The 21,666-nt window shown below is 49.9% G+C and overlaps 1 protein-coding gene across 1 annotated transcript in view; it reads left to right on the top strand.

Annotated features, from left to right (window-relative positions):
- MAP2K4 (mitogen-activated protein kinase kinase 4) overlaps positions 1–17,467 on the top strand; it is a 64,083-nt gene extending 46,616 nt beyond the window's left edge. Inside the window, exons 7-10 of the mRNA XM_009280182.1 lie at positions 10,262–10,339; positions 11,385–11,533; positions 15,223–15,268; positions 16,516–17,467. Of these exons, the coding sequence (XP_009278457.1) occupies positions 10,262–10,339; positions 11,385–11,533; positions 15,223–15,268; positions 16,516–16,629 (387 nt within the window). The 3' untranslated portion in view covers positions 16,630–17,467. The remainder of the gene's footprint in view (positions 1–10,261; positions 10,340–11,384; positions 11,534–15,222; positions 15,269–16,515) is intronic.
- Positions 17,468–21,666: the final 4,199 nt, after the last annotated feature.

The following is a 21,666-nucleotide window of genomic DNA, read 5'->3' as shown; positions in this document are numbered from 1 at the left end:
TCCCTCCGCCCCCCGAAACTTGGCACCCAGCCATAATTTTTATGACTGAGAAAACAAATTTGGGAGGAGACTGGGAGACATGCGGCACCGTCCCTCTGCGAGCAGCATGGACTGGATCCAGGCTCTGCCGCCCGCAGCGTAGCAAATGCCGAGGGAGATGCCTGAGCTCTGAGTGCAGCCCTCCCCGCTTGTGTGCTGCTGCTGTCACCCGCGTGCTTCAGGGGTTTCAGCTGAGAACATAACCTCCACTTACTCATTCACCGGCTAAAATCATCCGTGAGGTTCGCCCAGCGTGGGACTTCTCCTGTCCAAACTTAGCTCCTTACATCACGCGGTGCAGAGCCCGCGCCAAGCGGCTCCGCCACAGGGCTGAGCTCCTGTCTGTGCGTCGGCACTTCCACCCCCGTCCTGCCGGTGGGGACGCGGTGGGAAGGGATTTTCCTCCTCACCCATTTAGACGCTCATCTGCACAGGCAGTTTATGTAAACGTGGGGAAACGTGTCAGCAGCCGCCTGTGTAAGCAGACCACTTGGCCAGAAGCATTGTGGACAGGATGTGAGTTTTGTGGAGGAGAATATTAAAAGGTGGAAAAAAGTCATTTTGGTCACTAGGATTGACGTGGGAAGTGCCTGAAAGTCAGGTTTGGGTGACAGTTGCCCTCAGGAGGCATTGGAGGTTCAGCTGGAAACAGCAGGCAGCTCCTGCTTGCCGTGGGTTTGCCCTGTGTGGGGCATGGCTGGCTGTGCTGGAGCAGCCCAGGGTAGCCCCCGCTGCTGTGATTAGCTACAAGAAGGCTAACTGGAAGCCACAAATAGGAGAACGTGATCATCAGGGCAGTGAAGACGCAGAGAGGGATGGGCAAGGCTCCTTAGGGCAGGGTCAGGTGTGGGGAGAGGGAGCGAAGGGTTGTGCAGGTCCCAGGTCTGTGGGTGTGAGCCTTCCTCCCGTCCTCCCTGAGCCTGTTCGGCTCTCGCCGCTCGTGCGGGTGAGGCTGGGGGGGGATTCTGCTTAAGGACGACCCATGGGGATTTGCAGGGGGACTCTCCACCCCTGTGCTGAGCTTTTTCCTACCAAGTGTGGGAGCGCCCTGCATGCCTGCCACACGCTCAGCGCAGGCTGGGAGATGGCTGGAGCCGCTTGGCAGCACCAGCCTCTCCCGGCGGCTACCCTGCCGCTGCCGTCTGGATGCAACCAAGTCCGGCCTCCACCTCCTCCATCCATTCCCTGCTGCTGCAGCATGACCCTCAGCAGTCAAGCAGGCAGGGCACGAGGGCCGTGGTAGGAGCAGGTCACACCGCCTTGTTCAGGACCAGGTATTCAAGCGTTCGTGGAGTGCAAAAGCTCCTATTTCCCGTAATATGGGAAGGATCAGGGTCAGGACTGGACCTGGGGGGTGAGGGCTGTGCTTTGCAAGTGCAAACTTTCACGGATGATGAGGCCAGAAGGACAGCCGATTGAATGCAGCCAGGGAAGCTTCCTGATCCTGTGCCCAGACAGGTTGTGCTTCTGGTTGAATGGAAGAGATCTTTAAGAAAGAGAAACCAGATTTTAAGGCTCAAACTGCTAGTGACTCCAGTCTGGCCCTATCTGAGCTGCCACATGATGACTCAACTTTGCTGATGACCATCTGCATTTTGTTATGCTTGATTTCTGGTTAGGATGTGGGTAACTTCATCTGTAGACACCCTCTCTTGGTTCCCTTTCTCTGCTGCATCATAGAGTCCTCTAGGATCAGAAGTTGTCCCCTTGCACTGCTTCCTTCTGGACTCCTTTTCTTTTCAGTATGTGTTTGAAAGCCTGCCTGTTGGTTAGGCATTAAGGCTGTGGAAAAATAACTGGGCTCCCTGCAATTCAGTCTTTTGTAACTAACTACTTCAAGGACTTCTAGAGCATCCCCACCAAAATTGCAGGCCCTCAGTGAGGTTCTGTGACAAAGTTACTTAGCGGGGCTGAAACGATACCGTAGAGCCCTCCAAAACTGCTGCCTCTCCAGAGCTTGGCCCTGTTAATCTAATACAGTTCTTGGGAGCAGCGGTGGGGATGGCATTGAGGGGATGCGTCAAGCTCTGGGGTACGGGTGGCCTTCCAAAACAATGCCAGACGGAGAAGACCTCCAAAGTCCTGTGTTAAAGATGCCTCTTCAGGTGCTGGAGAATCTACCCTAGTGCCCATGACGTTGTCCTAGTCATTAATTATGCTCCTAATACCATTTTTTTAATATGAGTAAGTCTTGTTTTAATAGATGGCTGTGGGCTCTTGTTTCTACCTCGTTTGTAGAATTAAGGAGTCCTTTACTTGCCACAGCCTCTTTCCCCAGTAGGTACTTTCTGACTCTGATGTAGTCACCTCTTAAACTTTTCTTTGAGGAGATTAGTGACTGAGCAGCTTATGTCCTTAAGGCAGATTGGATTGTATTTTACGGCTGTGCTATAAACCCCCCGTTTTTTTAGCATCCTTTTACAAACGTGTAGACCCTGAAATTGAGCAAACTTCCAGTGTTTGTCTCACCTGTGGAGTATATAACAAGAGCAGCGGTTCCTAGCACGTCGCCCCAGCTACACGCCTTTAATCGTGATGCTCCTCTGGGATTTCATGCTTTCCTGTCCTTTTCTAGGAGCCTGTCTGTCACCTCAGAGTGCTGCTTTTTCTGTGTCTGGCTGAGTGAGTCAGCATCCAGCCAGAGCCCAGCTTACCAAACATTCAAATCACACTAGTTCTTCAGGAACCCTTATTTGTCACACTAGCAATATTTTTATAATATGCAGAATTTAGCAGCACTAATTTTATATTTTCTTGGATATTATTAGCAGTAGGCCGAGGAAGGTCACTTTTGAGGTCCCATTATAAATCCTGTCTTTCCCACTCAATAGAGTCCTTTTAACAACAGTTACACTCTGAACTCTATCAGTGAAGCAATTTACTAATGCAAATTATTGATGCTTGATTTAGTTGCAGTCCAGACAATGCACCGCACTAGTCCCAAGTTTATTACAGCCACACATTTACCTTTTTTAACAAGACGAATAAGGTCATCGAGAATACGCTGTGCCAAGCCCAACGGGACCTTGTTGCCTTCATTAATGTTCCTGCCAATCTTTCTGTGCCTAGCAAGTGTCCCCTGTCCACCAGTCCATCACTTTCCTGCAATCTTCTTGCTGTTGAGATTGAGGCATTCAAACGCTGTTAGGGAAGCCAGCTGGGAGGGGATGGTAGTCCCATGCGAACGGAAACCAGCGTCTCCACCTGGAAAATGCTGCTGGAGAAGTTTTTAAATGAAACATTCTCTCAGAGTAAATTTGTAAAGGAAATAGGAGGGGAGGAAAGGCCATTCTCTAGAAACATGATCTCTGCTGATAATCTCTGTGCAGCCGTGGGCTTCGTGGCTGACCTGGGTGAGGGGGAGGGACAGGAAATCAAGGAACAGAGGGGATTTTGGAAGGAATGTCTGAATTCAAAAGTCTAAGCAGGGATGAGTATTTTGGCTGAAGTATTTTTTGACAATATTATTCTTATCTCCTATGTAGGTGTAGAAGTGGTGCACACAGAGACAGTGTTAGTGCTGCTATCCTAGAGGTGGTGGAGTGAGGAGCAGGGGGAAGCGGCAGGTCCACCTAGCCAGCAGAGACAGAAGAACTCATGTTCTCCACTTCCCTGTCAGCTTTTCCACCCATCACGCTGTGTGTCCTTTGCTCTGCTGCATCACACCCTGGCTGAGGAGCTGTGTCTCCTCCGAAAACCAGGGTAGGCTGCTGCATAGGATGCTGCACGACCCCTGTAGCGATTGGCGCTGCGATACAGGCCCAGAGAAAATGAAGTGTTAACAGCTTTTTCATCGGTCAGCTAGTACTGGAGAGGAGGGGTATAACCTTAGAAAAGACTTTACCCAGCACAGTGTGACTGTGATGCCTCACTTGCTCGTGTGAATGACTCACATCTGTGCTTAGACCGAGGCTTTTGCAGCACTGAGGTCACCTTCTGTGAGCCCCTACGTGCCCAGGAGGAGATCCAGAAAGCTTATTAGGCTTCACTGCGCATAAAAATCGAGATCCACATAAAATTAGACACCTGACCTCCTTAGCAGCCAGTAGAAGAATTTGGTGTCACCAAAGGGAGATTGGTGTCACCTAAGGGAGAGCCTCCAAAACTTCCCGTAGAGCAGAGCAGTAACACCAGCCACGAGGAGTGGATGGATGTTCACATCTGTTTGGAGCTCCCGCATCTACTGTAGGGCTGCATCTTGGGCACTGAGGTCTGCTCGAGAACCAGCCCGGTGAGTCCCCCCGAGGACAGTCACCTCACGGAGCAGGACTGCCTCTTTTCTGGGAGATGGTGGTCATGTCCACAGGGTTGGTGGTGAGCATCTCCTGGGGAGGTGAGCGGTCAGGCTCTTCCTCAGCCTTACAGGGTCTGAACTGCCAGCCCGGCCCTGTAGAGAAGTCAGGGAAGGGGCTTGCAGGAATAAATGTTTGGAGGTCTCAGTGAGCAGATGAGAGGGAGCTGCACGCAGCATTCTCGTGCTCTGGGGGAGGAGGAGACAGGAGACGCAGGTCCAAGAATCCAGAGAGTCAGTGCCTCCTCACCTGCCCTGCTTTGTGCCCATCGCTTGTGTCCCAGCCTGGGCCGTGTTGTGACGCTGACGCTGGCCATCGCTCCGTGCTCTGATTGAGTGTGCGAGAAGCCTGTGCAGGGGAGAGCCCTGAAGGAAGAACAACTTGCTTTTCACTGTAGGAATATTCTTGAGAAATACAGCAATGCGAAAAGTGAGTGACAACATTTTCCTTTACTGAACAGCAGAAGAATTTCCCAAACTAGTTATTTATGGTCCTAAAGATGGTTTCCATTGCTGTTGCACAACCCTGCAGGCAGCTGTTCAGAGACATCGCTCCCCTCCTTGCTGTGGCTTCAGTTTGGAGTTGGCCCCAAGAGCCAAGTCACTTGGGCAGTGACAGATGCTTCTCTCTGCGAGCACTTGCCGAGCCCCTCGCAGGGCACTGCCGTCCAAACGAGAAAGCCACGGTAATGGGGTCACCACCACAGGGGAGATGGCATTTTTGTCTTAGCGTCCCTAAACAAATACACATGTGGTATTTTGGTTAACACAGCAGCAGAATAGCGTGCTAGGGAGCTGCGGCTCTTGCGTGCAAGACTCGTATTCAGTTCGTGTGAGAGCAGTGAAGGTCTGTTAACTCTGGCTGCCCCGGTTCGTAGCTCACTGTGTGGTTTGCAGCTGAACTTGGTGCAGATGACGCTGCAGCTGCAGCCCGCACAGCCCTGCTTCCAGATGTGCAGTGCTTTACCATGCTCCCACCATGGGCCAAAGCCAGGGAGGTCCCTGGACTTCATTTCACACCTTTTTTAGTGCGAGAAGATAGTCTCCAATGGAGGCTGGCAGCTTCCATCTCGCACCCATCTGTTCCTGTGGTTGGACAGAGGGAGAGTTTGTATCGTGTAGATTTTGTTCTGCTTTTTGTATTGCAAAAATTTAGCTCTTTCTGGTCGTTCTTCACTCCTGGTAATGTTTTATTTTCTTTTAGTTTAGGGATGCATTGGCCTAAGTAGCAAATAAGAATTTGTTATGTACATTTTAATGACATGTAGGCAGTTTTGAATTTGCAGGGCATGTCGGATAAAATTCCCTGATTATATAACCAGTGAAAATCGAGATCTGAGCTTCAAGACTTGGGTTTTCCCAGAAATGCTACTTTGCTCTTTAGCAACATGAAACAGCTGAATACTGTAGGGAGTCGTGTGTGCATCTGTCCTTGTGTCACACCCGCATTGCCTGTGTTTGGTTAGCTGGGGGTTTGGAGGAGGGGGAGGATCAGTGCTGCCCACTTCTGCTCGTTTTTCAGTCAAGATGCTGGTGCTTAGGTGGACACTGAAATGGAGAGAAGCCCCATGGCAGCCTGCACCCTTCTTTGATGCATTCATACCCTGCCTCTTCACACCATCAGCACATCCAGTGGTGGGTCTCCATCTCAGCCATTTCCTTTCCTTGCTTGCGCTTGGTGTTAGAAGGACACCTGGCACGAGCCAGGCTTTGTCTGCAGCTCTCGTTCCAGGTCCCCAGAGTGTGACATGCTGACTCTTCCTTCATTGGTGTTAATTGCTCCCATGTCATCTACATGGAAAATTCCCAGGATTCTTTCTGCTCTGTATTTAGACGGGATTTATTTTGGTCCATCCTGCTTTCCCTTTAACTGTGCCACCACGGTCTAGGGCCAAGACCCTGTTGTTCTGTCCGCGCTCTGCTCGGTTGCAGTAGCAGGCTGCCCCTGCGTGGGTGCTTCAGACGAGAAGCTCTGTCTCACCAGTGCCACCTACCTCACCAGTTCCTGTAACACACAGCCTTTTAGTACTTCAAGCCCTGCCCAAAATACCTGCTCTCCATGCAGTCCTGTAATTCACTGTGCTGCATGGAAAGCAAGTCCTTCTTCTGCGGTCTGTGAACTGCTCTGCTCTGCTGTGAGATCCCTATGGATCTGTGGTGTGGGAGTCCTGGTGCTGGCAAGGCCAGCATCCGCATAATTTTGTGTGGCCCTGTGCTTGGCTGGTCCTTGGTGGCACCCTGCAGACGTCATGATATATCTCCAGCAGCGTGCAGGGCTGGGCCATCCCCTGCTGTTTCTGCACACCAGCATCCGTCGCATGCGTGGCATGCCCCACGGTGGTGTGTGTGGGACTAAAGAGACAGTCTCTTGTCATAGGGTGGTCCTTGTTCCTGCGAAGTGACTCTGATTTTCATAGTGGGAAGGTACGTGTCAGCTGTGGAATCCATCTTGTATTGCCAAAATGCTTATGGCCTGGCATGGATGGCGCCCATGCCCCAAGAGAGCTGCCTCACTGTGGGGCAGTGGTCCATAGTGGCCTGCAGCACAGGTAGCATTGATAGAACCATAGAACCTCAGAATGGTTTGGGTTGGAAGGGACCTTCAAAGATCATCTAGTCCAGCCCTCCCTGCTACTCACTAGATCAGGTTGCTCAAAGCCCCGTCCAACCTGACCTTGATCGCTTCCAATGAGGGGGCATCCACAACTTCTCTGGGCAACCTGTTCCAGTGCCTCACCACCCTCATAGTGAAGAATTTCTTCCTTATATCTAATCTAAATCTACCCTCTTTCAGTTTAAAGCTGTTGCCCCTTGTCCTGTCACTACAGACCCTGGTAAAAAGTCTTTCTCTGTCTTTCTTACAAGCCCCCTTTAAGTACTGATAGGCTGCAATAAGGTCTCCCTGGAGCCTTCTCTTCTCCAGGCTGAACAACCCCAACTCTCTCAGCCTTTCTTCACAGGAGAGGTGTTCCATCCCCCTGATCATTTTTGTGACCCTTCTCTGGACCCGCTCCAACAGGTCGGTGTCTTTCCTGTGCTGGGAACCCCAGAGCTGCACGCAGGGCTCTGGGTGGGGTCTCACCAGAGCGGAGCAGAGGGGGACAATCTCGTCCTGCTGGCCACAACGTTGCTGTGCCTGAGGGACAGGGAAGGGATAGCTTGATGTGCTTCACACCCATTCTTGCTGCTGGCTGCTGGAACCAAGAAGGCAGGAGGAGCCACCAGTGTCTGGCAGGAGGGGCTGGAGGCAAGAGGATGCAATGAGAGCTTTGCACAGAGGGAAGGCAGGACTGGTGTTGCAGGGCTGCCATCACAGCAGCATGGTACCGGCTGTGCCTCTGGGCTGATGGAGTCTGGCTCTTCTGGTGCCTGAGACCCGGGAATGCTGGAGAGGCTGTGTGGGGGCCATAGGCAAACAAGGCTGTTGGGGAGGGGCAGGTCCATCATGCTGCCCGTGGCATTGAGACAGGGCAGGGTAGACACAGCATCACTCATGAGCGTGATTGATGAGAGTCCCTGGAAACTTCTTTTCAGCCTGTAACATTCTGTACGCGGGGACAGAGGAGGTGCCTGCCGTGCCACATCTAATGCTGGTCTGTTGTTGATGCCATGTTCTGATATCCACCTTCCTAGTGCTGGCGTTTTCCATTTGCTTTCTCATGAATATTTTGGACTGTTCACAGAAATATATCACTGAGAGCATTTGGACTTTTTTTGTACCCATAAGGTAATGTTATTCCATGTGTTACTTCTAAGCAGAGGACAGCTTCAATTTGTAAGTCTGAGCTCCTCTTGTCCTTCCTGAGCCTGAGTGTGAGCCAATGCTCACCCATGGGCTTCTCCTTGAGACGTTTTGCTTCTTTTAAGAAGCAAAATATGAAATGTATGACATTTCATACAAATGCTCACCCATGGGCTTCTCCTTGAGACATTTTGCTTCTTACTGAAATGTCCAGTAACCTCCTGAAACATCCAAGAGCATCCACATCCTGAATGCTCGCTGCTTATCAAACCATCCTCCCCTCAAATAAGCAAGTAGCAGGGACTGGGAATACCCATTTTCCATTCAGATCCTCACCCCTCTTGCTGTTTTCATGCACTTTTCCCACTGTCTCAGCTACAAAATGGTGGAGAAGTTGTCATTACATTTCTGTTCCCCATATTTAAAGAAACGTATACTTGTATTAGCTAGTAATTCCTTATCAGCTGATTTGGTGGTCTGTTGATATGGTGTATGTGACTGAGCTCATCCAGCAAAGGCAGGATGCTGGGTTGTGAGCAGGTAGGAGCATGGGTTTACCTGCAATATAAATGTGATTGGTTTTGACTGAGCTACAAAATGAACATGTGAAGGGCTGATGGTAGGTTTAAGAGAGTTTAATTTTAGTAATTTTATTATTTTGCATGCCTTCCCACCAGAATTATTGAAAAGTCCATCCAAGTCATGAGAGGAATAACTAATACATGATCTTAAGATGAATGGAAACCATAACCAAAGGATAAGAAAGCAAAGTGAAGGGCAGACCTAGGAGGGTGGGAAAGGCAGCATGTTCAGGGTACTGCCTTTGAAGCTAGCCTGTTCCAAAGCAGATACTGTAACTGGAAGTAAGGATGATAAAACACATCAGTGGCACTGGGAAGGCAATATACCATGTACTGAGGAGTAGTGGACACAAGAAGGTTGTAGGAGAAGCCACATGTAGAACCACTGAAGCTCGGTAGAAACTTCTTCTCCCTTCTCTATGTGGGTATGCATGGGTGGTGGCCTGGGCAAGTTTCCTTGTTGGAGAAGATCCTGGTGACTGAGGGAATGGGAGAGGTCTGGAAGCAATCACAGCTGGGGCAGCCACATGTAAGTGACGGGGTGCAAAGAGGAGAGCTGGCAGCATGGCAGAGCAACCAGAAATGCCATGAGGGTTTGGGGGCTGGGAGGTATTGTGGGAACGTGGTAGCCTTCTCATGCAATGGTCCACTGGAGGGTTGAGGTTGCACTAAGGGACTTCATTCATTGCATGGCACTCTTCAGCCAGCATCTGCCATGAAATTGTATTAAAATGTAGCTTACAAAGCAACCAGGGCTTTCATAGTATTTCCTGTACCTGATAATTTAGTGTTTTACTGCAATTCAAGTCTCTCTATTATTGTTGTAGTCAAAACTGAATGAGACCCTGTTTCTTTTGATGTTTTAATTATTACATTTTTAACAAAAGAAGGCAGAATTGAGGTTTTTCATAAAGATGACATGCAAAGCATAAAGATGTTTTGTGCTGCTCTGGATAACTCGCTCTTAGGTGCAAATTACCCATGTCTGGCTTGATATTGTTTTCTATGGAAAACTTTTTGGATGTCTGAAGACCTTGTAACATCATGGTTGCCTTCAAGGGATGCCCAAAACCTTGTAAAGAAGAGCTGTTCTTAAAGTGCATTGTTTTTAATACCTCCTGAGGTTTAGCAACCAGCAGACAGTTGGGAAGAAGACGTCTGATAGATGCTGCTAAACCTCAGTTCCCCGGGCTGGTGGATGAGAAGATGTTTATTCCAGTTCTTATGATTCCCTAGGGACAACTTTGCTGTAAAAACAGAGAAAGCAAGACTTTGTGTTAAAGAGATCCTGAAGTTAAATAAACCTAAATAAAAGACAGTAACAATTATTCAAGCTGCTTGTTCAAAAGGAAAAAAAAAAAAGGATTGGACTGTGCTGAATTGCCGTTTCAGATCACCTTTTACACTATACCTGAATGAAATCAGTGTTTCATTCCTTAAGATGTTTCTCTGCTGGGGTTGGACGTCTGCCCTAGCAACAAGTTTGCCTCTAGAGCTGTGCCAGGCTCTGCCCAGCAGGACGAACTTAGAGTTTTTTCTAAGTTTGCCGATGCTTCTCATTCCTTCCTGCATGGCACAGTGTTTGACTGGTCCTTCTTCCTGTTTCAGCCTGAAAGGATAGATCCCAGTGCATCCAGGCAAGGCTATGATGTCCGCTCAGATGTCTGGAGCTTGGGAATTACATTGGTAAGTGAGTGGGGTTTAAACCCTCTGCTGCGCGGTACTTTCCTGGTGGGTAGCCTTGGTGCACTTTGCAGTGTGATGGAGTTGGTTGGTGTCAAACACGTGCTTGAAGCAAAGCCCAGCTCTGCTGCGGTGAAGCATTTGCATGTTGTGATTGAAGTGGGCACCTCCTGGCTCAGAAACAATATAAATCCCTTCAGGGCAGATGGCTCTCCTGAACCCCTGAGGACACATTTAGCTGCAGCTATGTTTTGTAGAGAAGGAGATGTGAGCAGGGAAGAGGTGTTGGATCATAAATGAATTTTGTTTTCAAAATCTCAGATGAGAAGGGATGGTGAGTGTGGTGGTGCAGAACAGAGCATCCAGTCTGTGTAAATAAGCTTCTCACAGCCCTGGCATCTGGTGTACTTTGGCTGTGCAGAAGACTTCAGTTAATCCTGGATCCCAGTTGCTGATTCCTCTCTGGCTTAACCGCAGCACTGCTGGGCGCACACATTGATAAACTGAAGAGATCTTCCCTTCTCGAGATGGTGAAATAGAAGAGAAGGCAGAAGGAATAAGTATGAACCAGTAGCTTCTGTCTTCCCCACTGGCGTTTTAAAATGCTCATTTTCGTTGTCCTGCGAGGAGCAGGGAGTTGGACTCGATGATCCTTATGGGTCCCTTCCAACTTGAGATATTCTATGATTGTGTGATTCTCATTATCCGTTTTCTCTAGTGGTTGTTAGGATGTTTGGGAAGGGACTGGAGGATTTTACTCTCCTACTTTTGAACACCTTGGTAAGAGCATTGGTTCATTTTATAGTCAGTGAAAGCATGGCATAGCCAGGTTAAATCTGGAGGTGCTCCTAACGTAGGCAGCAGAACTTACTATTGGGTAAAACTTTCCTTCCTCTTCTCTCAGCTGAGCTTCGTATAGGGAATGGGATGAAGAATCTCATCTTAGTCTTCCTTTTGGGGGCTTCAGGGTCCTTGCAGACATTTTCTTACCCTGATTGAACTTATCATCTTGTGTAACCTGCCTGGTGCTGTTGCTGTCTCTCTGCAGTATGAGCTGGCCACAGGGCGATTCCCCTACCCCAAGTGGAACAGTGTGTTTGACCAGTTGACACAAGTAGTAAAAGGAGACCCACCGCAGCTGAGTAACTCAGAGGAAAGGGAGTTCTCCCCAAGTTTCATCAACTTCGTCAACTTGTGGTAAGTGTTTCCTACTGAAAGCACTTGGAGTTGGCTTGTTTTGTCATTGCTAGGTATTTGGCAAGGGTCACATGCCAAGCACTTCCTAGCTTAGTTTCACATTCCTGTACCAACGTGAGGGTGAGGACCTTCCACATTTCACTGGTTTGGAGGTGATGGGAGACTTGTCTGGGTGGGGGCTTATGGGCAGACCTTTGGAAACTGCTCTTCAGGGAAGGGATGAGGAGAAATGCCTCTCCTGAGCACAGACTCTCAGAGGTTGGTAAGACCCATGGCAGGAGGTTTGCATGACCAGGTAAGGGCCTGGCCTGTGTATCTTGTTCCTTGGTATGACACAGCCTTGGGACAGACCTGCTGTTTGCCCTTTCTTCTGCAGGCAGAAGCCTGAGACACCTGGCGGTATTGTGTCGAGGTTAGGCAGAGGATCGGTACTGTTCTGCCTTTTGCCTGGCAAGGCCAGGAGCCTCCCCGCTCAGTTCTTCTCAGCACGGTCACTGTCAGGACCTGTAACGGGTGGCTTGCTTGGTTGTTGGCTTCATGTCGTGTCAATCGTATGTCAAGATCAAGGCTAGAGATGGTTTTCTGTAGGGCAGGGCCTCTGCAGTGCGGTTAGCCTTAGATGGAGAGTGTGCAGTGTTTGTGCAGGAGGGGCTTGGGGCAGTCTGTCTGCCTGCCACGTGTGTGTGGTCTTGCTTAGGTTAAGGACTGATTGTGAATTTTCTGATGAAGTATTTTTCTATCAAAACGTGAAAGGAGGTCAACATAATTTCGTTAACCTAATACCGAAGCACACAGGAGATCCATCAGTGTGACCTGCATTTGTCTTCTGGGACCTCCTGCCCTGGGCAGACCCAGGTGATGGACATCCCCAGCACACTGGTGTCCATCTCAAAGCTCTGTGACACAGGAAGACTTGGCGCTAGACAATTTTAACTTTCAAGAGGTTTTGTTTCAGGGTTTTCCATCCGCTGGAGATGTTTTTTGGGTTTGGATATTATTCTCTTTCAGAATTAGGAATTTTTATGGAGGCCAGGTTCCACTTTTCCAGCTGGCTGTAAGGAAGACCTGGTGATTGTCTTTGGGCTGCAGAAAACAGAGCATCAAAATGGTTTGCCGCTCAAAAGAAGTTCCCATTTTTCAGTCAAAAACGGTGTAGTACTTGGTTAGAAAGTCAGAGTTGTTTTCCCCATGTACAGTGCAAGCAATAGTTTGTTTCCCACATAGTTCTCCGTAGAGATGCCGTGTCATTACAGAGTTTGCAAAGCCAGGAGCTCGCTCTCCTGCCCTGTATGCACTGGTGAGTTTGGCTCCAGATGACCCAACAAAGGAGCCTGTGTGGCATCTCTGCTAAACAGCAGCATCTTTGGCCCGTGGATCCGATGGGGTCAATTCATATTTCCAGCCCATATACCCCTCCCAGGGCCTGCTGCTCTGGAACAGCCACAATGCATAGAGCATGGGGCAGTTTTCAGTCTAATTCTGGTTTTTGTTTAATCTGGTTTTGTAAATAATCTGACTTCTGCCTGGAATATTTATGATGTCTTCATAGCAACACTGTAGTAAATATTTGTCTTAATAACCTTTAGTTAAGTGCAAACAGTAATCTTTGGTGTTACTAAGCAGGCAGGTGAGTCTCCAAAAGGCTGCGCTTTTAGGTGATGGCATAACTCTCCTGGGCATTACCCTGCTGTGTATCTAATAATCTTCTATTTTTGTGCATTCAAGAGTCGGGAAAAATGTTGAAAGAGAGTCCTGCAGTGTTGCTGCCTGCTCATCGTGATAGATCAGTGAGGAAAGGATATTTTTGATAACGTTAAAATTTCTGGGATATGGCATAACTCTCCTGGGCATTACCCTGCTGTGTATCTAATAATCTTCTATTTTTGTGCATTCAAGAGTCGGGAAAAATGTTGAAAGAGAGTCCTGCAGTGTTGCTGCCTGCTCATCGTGATAGATCAGTGAGGAAAGGATATTTTTGATAACGTTAAAAAGTTTCTGGGATCCCCCCCCCCCGAATTTGCTTTGGATTCCAACAGTGCTGTGAATGCCTGGGTGGAACATTTTTCCCCTTCAGCCCACCTCCCTGTGTTAGATGCTTATCTGAAGTCACACTCCTCCTGGAACTGCTTACAGTGATTCAGCTTTCTGCTCCAGAGTTTGCAAAGTATCCAAGCTCTGTGTCTGGCTTTTGGGAGCCTCATGCTGGCAGCTGCAGAGCTAGCTGTGCTCGCAGGCAGAGCCGCAAGGTCCTGAGGTCCGGTGTGCCTGGGGAGGAGATCAGATGTTCCTGCAAAGGAGCTGTATGGCACCTGGTGCTGCAAATGGCCACTCCAGACACGCAGCTTCACGTTGAGCTGGAAAAGAAATGAAAGATTTCTATGACTGCTTTATGAAAGCGTGGATGGAAATTTCAGAGCAAAACTTGGTCTGTGAGCTGAAGTTCTGACCAGTCGCCTTAAAGGCGTTGCAAGGAGCCCATTCGAACCCCCAGACTCGCTGAGGTTAGAAAATGAATTGCTGTTGGGTAGCAAAAGCCTGAAGCGAGGATGTTTGTGCAGCAGCCGTGGGATTTCCTGCCCTCTCCGCCCCTGCGCAGCTCTGCAGGCAGGTCACAGGACAGAGCAGTGCCGGGCGTGCAGCGTTAACTACTCTCTGTTTCTCCGAATAATCTGAGGCCACACTGTAGTAGTGCTGGAGCTTGAGAAAGGTCCAGCCAGAGCCCGTGGGGATGGAAATGCAGCTGTTGGGAATTAGACTTAACTCCCCTCATTTGGGAAAGGTGCTACATCTGCCCTTTCTCTTCCCAGTGGTGCAGCTCTGGATCCCAGGGCAGGGGCTGCGGTGCCACCCATTGCTGAGCCCTGTCCCGCGGCCCCTCTGCCTCTGGTCCCCATTGCCTCTCCTGTCCCCCACCATGTCCCCCCTGCTGTAGGGGCTTTGGTGGCCTTTGCTGCCACCTGCTGTCCCCCTGCGCTGGGGCCAGGCGGCCGGCGGGTGGTCGAGGTGCCAGAGGAGCCCCAGCAGGAGGGAGCGCTTTCCAGCCAGCCCCCCTGTCCTCCAGCCGCCCATGGGCAGCCATGTCACCTTTCCTGTCCCTTCCCGGCGGCTGGGGCCTGCTCAGCGCTGGATGTGCCACCAGTGCTGGGGATGAACCGGGAGGGCCCTGGAGCCTGGACCTGGCCCCGCAGAACAGTTTGGCCATCTGCCGTCTGCTACAGCCCTGGCCCCTGCCCACGCATGCCAAGACGATGGTGTGGTGCCTGTGTCCCCCGTCTGCGCCCTGGCAGGCAGCGCTGGGTCTCCTCTGCCTCTGAGCCCCGCTGCCCTATGGATGGAGGACAGGCAGGTTGCTGCTGCCTAAAACTTGTGGTTATGCTGCAGTCAAACCCGTTTCCGTACGTATGCAGCGGCAGTTGGGATGGCGTTCCGCTTGCAGCTCTCTTGGGCTCCGGCCCCAGCAGGATTTGTTGGTGGCCACACTTGCTGTTCACCCATGTGGGGATGGAGGGAGGGAGGGAGTCCCTGTGGTCACTCACAGCACAAGGATGGTTTTTCCAGAAAACAAAAGGCAGTGAGTCCCACCGTGACAGCAGTGGATTCAACATCGTGTCCTGTAAAAATTTGCATTTGATGTCTGTAACAATTTCCCCAATCCCACCTTCTCCTAATTCTCTTTCTGCTTTCTTTAGCCTTACAAAGGACGAGTCCAAAAGGCCAAAGTATAAAGAGCTTCTGGTGAGTGCAAAGCGTGGCTGCCCGCGCCAGCCATCACGGCTCTGCCAGTCACGCAGCAGGGCTGGGTCGCACGTCCAAGGTCGTTCCTTGTCTTTCGGGCCATCAAGGCAGGGTGTTGAGCTCCACAGCCTGAGGAGGAGCACCACCTCCATGCCACTGTCTCTGGCCTGGGGTCATGGCGATGGCCGAGATCATTAGTGTCTGTACATAAACACAGGAGATCAGCATGGTGGAAATGCCCCGTTGCAGTGGATTGGTGATCCCTGAAGTGGGCAGAAGCATGCTGGACGTGCCATGTAAATGCTGCCTTTGCTTGAGGTCCTGGTACCGTGCAGGAGCCCTGTCGAATTGCTGGCCAGCACTGTCACATGTGAATGCCTGCTGGCCATGAGGTCCTGGTACCGTGCAGGAGCCCTGTCGAATTGCTGGCCAGCACTGTCACATGTGAATGCCTCCAATGCACAGGCCACACAATGAGGTTGGGAGTGCTCAGGCAAAAGTGAGACCTGAAAGAGCACGGCTCTGGAGTAAGACACCAGCAGAGCCTCTCTGTGGTGGGGGGTCCTAAAGGAGGGAATGCAGCGATGCTTTTGGGTTGGATAAGTCACACTTGGCAACCATGCACCTTCAAGGAGCTCTGGGCATCTGGAAGCCACCTCTTCAGGGGATGTGTGAAACCATGCCCTGGGTCCGTGATGGTGGTGGTGTGATACAAAAGGAGTTTGCCTGGTGTCCTGGCCCAGAGAGTCACCGTGTCGTTACTTTCCAGCTGCTCCGAGTTGGGTCTGGCCAGCGTGGCCTCCTGGGCAGAGCAGAGGGTCAGGATTCAGGAGAACTGGGTTTGGGTCCTGATCTCCTGTTTGACCTCTGCAAGCCATGTCTCCCTGTCACTCCTGTCTCCGCATTGCTGACAAGGCTGATGATGAAACCTCTCTTGAAAATATTTCAGTACATGTCCGTGCTACAAAGGAGCCAGGTGCTGCTAATACTGCACCCTCGCTGCCTCCTGCCCAGCAGTTCCTGACACTCCTGGAGTCCTGTCCCACTTCCGTACCTGCACATTTAAGATACAGATTCCCTGTATGTAAAAGCCATGTTGTCCTACAGCCACCACCAAGCCCTGTGTTTTTGCATCTGGCAAATCCATACGCTAAGCGAAAGGGTAAGCTAAGCTGGCTATCATCTGGGGTAGCCAGCATGTGTCAGAAGGGAGAACGTAACCTTGTTGTTTTTTTGTCTGATTCCAGAAACATCCCTTCATCCTGATGTATGAGGAACGCACAGTGGATGTTGCATGCTATGTTTGTAAAATCCTGGATCAAATGCCAGCAACTCCCAGCTCTCCAATGTACGTCGATTGATATTGCTGCTACATCAAACTCTAGAAAAAGGGCTGAGAGAAAACAAGCTGTAAAGAATTTTCATCACATATTGCAGTGTTTTTAATGCTCGCCCAGACACCATGTGCAATAATATTGGTGTTATTTCCATCCTGTCTGTATACTGTTGTCACATATAAAGTGCATCCCTGTAATACCTGATCACACAGTGTTAGTGTTGGTCAAAGAGAGACCTCATCTTGCTCTTTTGTGGACATATTCATGAAATGTGGAAATAAGTACATTTATTTGTTGACCGTGATTGGATAGCACCTAAAATTCATTTCTAGACTCAAAACTTGGAGACTTCTCAGCAGCTACTGGAAAGATTTTTCTCTCAAACTCTTCCAATTGTTGTTTCAAGTAATAATAAAAAGCAAACAAACAAAAGTTAGGCGTTGTCTGTCTGAACATTAAGAGACTTTGCCTGGAGGGAGAAGAACTTGCTTAACCAACGAGATGCTTTGCCTTCTGGAGCTAGAAAGGCAAAGGAGAATTTTATTCTTCACAAAGTGCAATAGATTTACTGCTATGAAATTCTGTTGCTTTACAGTCGCAGTGTACTTTCTGGGGACAGTGTGCTCAGCTGAACTTCCTGTTAAAGAGAGATCATGTTAAATATAGTGAATATGTCTTTACCAAAAATATGTTGCATTGAAAGAGGCTAACATTAAACTATTCAGAGATGGGACATATTGTATTCTTTCTCCTTTTACCAAGCCAGCCACTCTTCACTCTTAACTAGGTGTCCTGTAAATTGTTACCTGGTAAGATAAGACCTTTGACCTGAAGAATTATTAAACTACTCGATTGAATTTAACCTGCTTGTGACCTGATTTATAGCTGCACAGTGCTCACCACCAGCTGGCTTTGCTTTGACTTCGACAAGTGCCGCTCATAAAGTCTGCAGCTGTTTTAATGAGCCACAAACGAATGTCTGATTTCTAGCCAATTTTTCTCATGTTCTTCACTGTCCCCAGCCCTGATGCTAGCGCCTTTTCACTGACCCCGAGACCAGCCCGGCAGCGCTGCCAGCGCCCAGCCCAGTGTCCCTCACAAGACCAAACCTCAGCACTTCCTTCTCGCCACTGCAAGCAGGATGGCGGGGGTGTCCCCGCACCGCGCTGGGGCCCTGTGCCCGCCCCGCTGCTGCATATGCCACGCTGTGCTTAGCTTGCTGGAGACCTTCACCACCTTCTGGGCATATTTAACCTCTTGTGTGACCGTCCATAGCTCTTGTTACTGCACCCTAGAGTGAACCTCACTGAGATCGGTGCAGGTAGAGATGAGGTGGAGGTGAGGGAGCATCTAACGCCTTGTGGGCTTTTAGCTGACCCAGCAAGGCCAGGCAAGCTGTCACCTTCTGGCTCGTTGCTGAGCAAAAAAGCGCATCAGTCATTTTTTTTTTTAAATTGGCATACTTTTCAAAGATTAATTTTTCCTGAAAATATTTTGTTTTTCCAAAACATTGCTGTTTTCAGGCATTTAGCAGCATACCAGGGATAAAATGGAGGCTGCAGGGTCTCTGATTTCCATTTTGAGTTGTCTAGTTTAAACACTTGGTAGGACTTCATCAATGTTAGAGCAACCCGCTGTCAAAGCTCTGCGGCAAAACCGGACCCAGGATGCAGAGGGCTAGAGACGCAATGGGAGTGAAAACACCGCGGTACTGGCAGGATTCCCAAGGAAGGGGCTTCCCACGTCAAACCAATGCTACCAAGCGCAAACTGGGCTGATGCGGGAGCACTGGAGACCAGCACATCCCTGCCCCAGCTGCTCGGCTGGGAAAGGAGAGGGCCGAGGCCGTGCTCGTGTGGACACCTGGTGTTTCTCCGACCGCAGAGGTGACACCCTTGTGTAAGGCTTGCAGCACTGCGCATCTCCGGCTCGGCTGCCGGATCTGGTCCCTCTGACGCCGATGTGGTCCCCTGGGGCGCAGCGTGCCCGGCCAGGCAGGGAGGTGCAGGCCTCCTGCCCTTCCTGGATTATGTTCGTCCAGGGCTGCTCGTCAGACGAGGCAGTCACTAAAGTCTTCCCAAAATGGACAAGGCGGAGTTTTCTGAAGTAACTAGTCATTCCCAACAGCTCTGATTAATCACGTGGAAGGATCAGTTGAACAAGATACGTAGCGTATCTAAAGCGGTAATTCTCCCCTCAGCCCCGTAGCCTCAGAAAACTCGGCTTTTCTCAGGCTTGGCAAATCCCCGCAGCTGTGATTCATCTCGCCAGCCTTCAGCCATCCGTAACGGGCGCGCTGGGTCCCACGCGGTGCTGGCTGGGGGGACTAAGGAGACACAGATCCAGTCAAGATAGACGCACGCAGAGGTGCTCTGCCTCTGCCCCCACCTTTCAGACGTTAAAGTCTGATTCACATCTGCCCAGTGACAGGGAGCCCAAAAACCTTTCAGAGGGCTAACACTGAGATGGATCCTCCCAAAAATCAGTTTCCTTCCAACGCAAGTGGCTGCCTTGCTCTGCACTTTCGGCACGGCTGGGGTCCGTTCTCTGCTGCCGACCCCCTCCGGAGCTCGTCTTCAGCAGCGCGACCCGTTTGCTTTTGACGGATGGGAAAAAGAAACGCGAAGCTTTGAGCTGCCGGTGACAAAGTCAGGGTTGAGGTGCTGTGGCATGGGTGGCTGTACAGAAGGACAGGTTTAGCGTATTAAACATAGATTATCATAAACTATTAAGGGTGCACCATTTATTACAATGTATCTTTATTAAAAAAGAAAAAAAAGGTGTATAGTGTTCAGAAGCTGTGAAAATAGTGTAAGAACTGTACATTGTGAACTCTGGTTATTTTTTTTCTTGTACCATAGAAAAATGTATAAAAATTATCAAAAAGCTGATGTGCAGGGATGTTGCCTTATTGTCTGTAAAATGGAGCTCAGGAACATAACCGCTTCAAAGAGCTTCAGAATATTTTATCCGGTATCCTGGTTTGACTTCCTCCTCTATTTAAGATATTATACATGGATCAGAGTGTTTATGTAATAGTTCTATCCTTTTGCCTGCAGGTCAGTTGTAATAAAACTAGGATGCGACTGTGACCTTGTTATTTTCATTTTGTAAGGTCAGACATGAATGGGAAGATTCATTAAAAGCTGTTGAAATACCTGGCTTCCAGGCCCTTCCTCCAGGTGGAGGCCTCTGTGCAGAAGAAAAACAGCCTTCGAAACTGCTTATGCTAAATTAAAAAAAAAAAAAAGTGTAGGGAGACCCGGATATATTTTCTGTCTGGAAGATTCCTGAGCCCTCTGTGCTAATGGGGTGCCTCTCAGGTGAGCCCTGTTTCCTGCACAGGGAGGTTCTGATGGCTCAGGACACCTCATCCCTGCGAGGAGGGCAGGTGGCCATGCCCACACTCTGGGGAAAGGGCAGCTGATGGTCACAGCCTTGCAGGCTTCTTTATTTTTGCAAGAGCAGTCAAATGTCTGCAAAGTCCAGATGATCTAAGAATACCAAGTCCTGGGTAATTCCTACTGCCAAGCCTCCTGGTGCTGGGACAAGTGTCTCCTGTCTGGAAGCCACAGAGGGCTTGGAGACTGTCCAGGCAGGTGGGCAGAACTGGATCCCAGCAGCCTCACTGGGAAAGAAGACAGTGTTGGGGGAGAGGGGCTAGCCATGAGTGCCTGTAGTGCTCAACCTGGCTTGATGGGACCGTTCCAGGAGCACCCAATTCAGTGAGGGGGAGAGCCAGAGCATACTGGCAGGAATCACTGGTCATGCCACAGCTCGGGACCAGAAGTACTTACGAACGGGTGGAGTAACCTGACATTGGCTCTCGCATTGTCTCTTCACGTGGAGGGCGAGAATTTTGTCAAGAGAAGGGAAGGAAGCTGAAGAAAGTCTTGCTGCGTCGAGATAGTGTGAAAAGTTAGTGGTGGTTGAAGTCTGTCAGTTTGCATAAATTCAGTGTTTTCCACCACATGAAGCCTTTTCTGGAAGGTTTCTGTTGCCAGCACAATACTTGGGATATTTTGGACCACCTGCTGTCCCCACTCTTCAGCCAGAATCCAAGATCCCTGATTTGGTGATCTCCAGGTAGAAGACAAAAATCCAACCACACACCAGGGAGAGTCCTTCCCTGCTGGGCAGGCACTGGAGGACCCAGCTCCTCGTCTTATAGCTCCTTTTTCCATGGATCGGAGCCGCTGTGGAATTCTGTTCCTTTTGCACTGCAGCCTGCCTTTGCGTCCTGAGATTTGTTCTCGAGGAAGTTGTCACAGCTGAAGGAGCTGAAAGAAGCTGGTGGCTGGATGCGAGTCCACCTGCACATCCCTGGACTGGGTATTCCCATGCTCTGCAGGAGGGAGAGGATCTGTCTCGTCTCTTTTCCCCGGTGACTGTGTGGCATGCAGAAGGGACTGTATTTGTGGCCATTTCAGTTCCTCTCAGTTGCCCCTTGTTGAACTCATGCTCAGTTTTTCCTCCTGTGGACTCTTCCTTGCCCATTTGGACTTCACTGCCTTTGCAGAGGACCTCTGTTGTCATTGTGTCACTGCTGAGGGTGGTACAGAAAACCTCTGACCCACATCCCAGGTGCTGCTAGTGTCTCAGACAGGATCCACGCCTGCGCAGTGCCACTCTTGCTGCTCCTTTGAGCCCTTGGACAACTCCAACATTCCTTGCTTGAGTGACGTATGATGGTTTTCTCCAACCCTGGGGCTGGGAGCCCTCCTATGGGCGTCATGTTTGGTGCCACTCTTGCTGCTCCTTTGAGCCCTTGGACAACTCCAACATTCCTTGCTTGAGTGACATATGATGGTTTTCTCCAACCCTGGGGCTGGGAGCCCTCCTATGGGCGTCATGTTTGTTGAGACAACAAAAAATGTTTTTACAAATATATTAATGACAGGAAGAGAGCCAGGGAGAATCTCCATCCTTTATTGGATGCGGGGGGAACATTGTCACCGAGGATGAGGAAAAGGCTGAGGTACTCAATGCCTTCTTTGCCTCAGTCTTTAACAGGCAGACCAGTTATCCTCAGGGTACTCGGCCCCCTGAGCTGGAAGACAG

This window comes from Aptenodytes forsteri, unplaced genomic scaffold (assembly GCF_000699145.1).
Source record: "Aptenodytes forsteri isolate BGI_AS27 unplaced genomic scaffold, ASM69914v1 Scaffold707, whole genome shotgun sequence".
Lineage (NCBI taxonomy): Eukaryota > Metazoa > Chordata > Aves > Sphenisciformes > Spheniscidae > Aptenodytes > Aptenodytes forsteri.
This window is presented reverse-complemented; position numbering and strand designations above follow the sequence as displayed.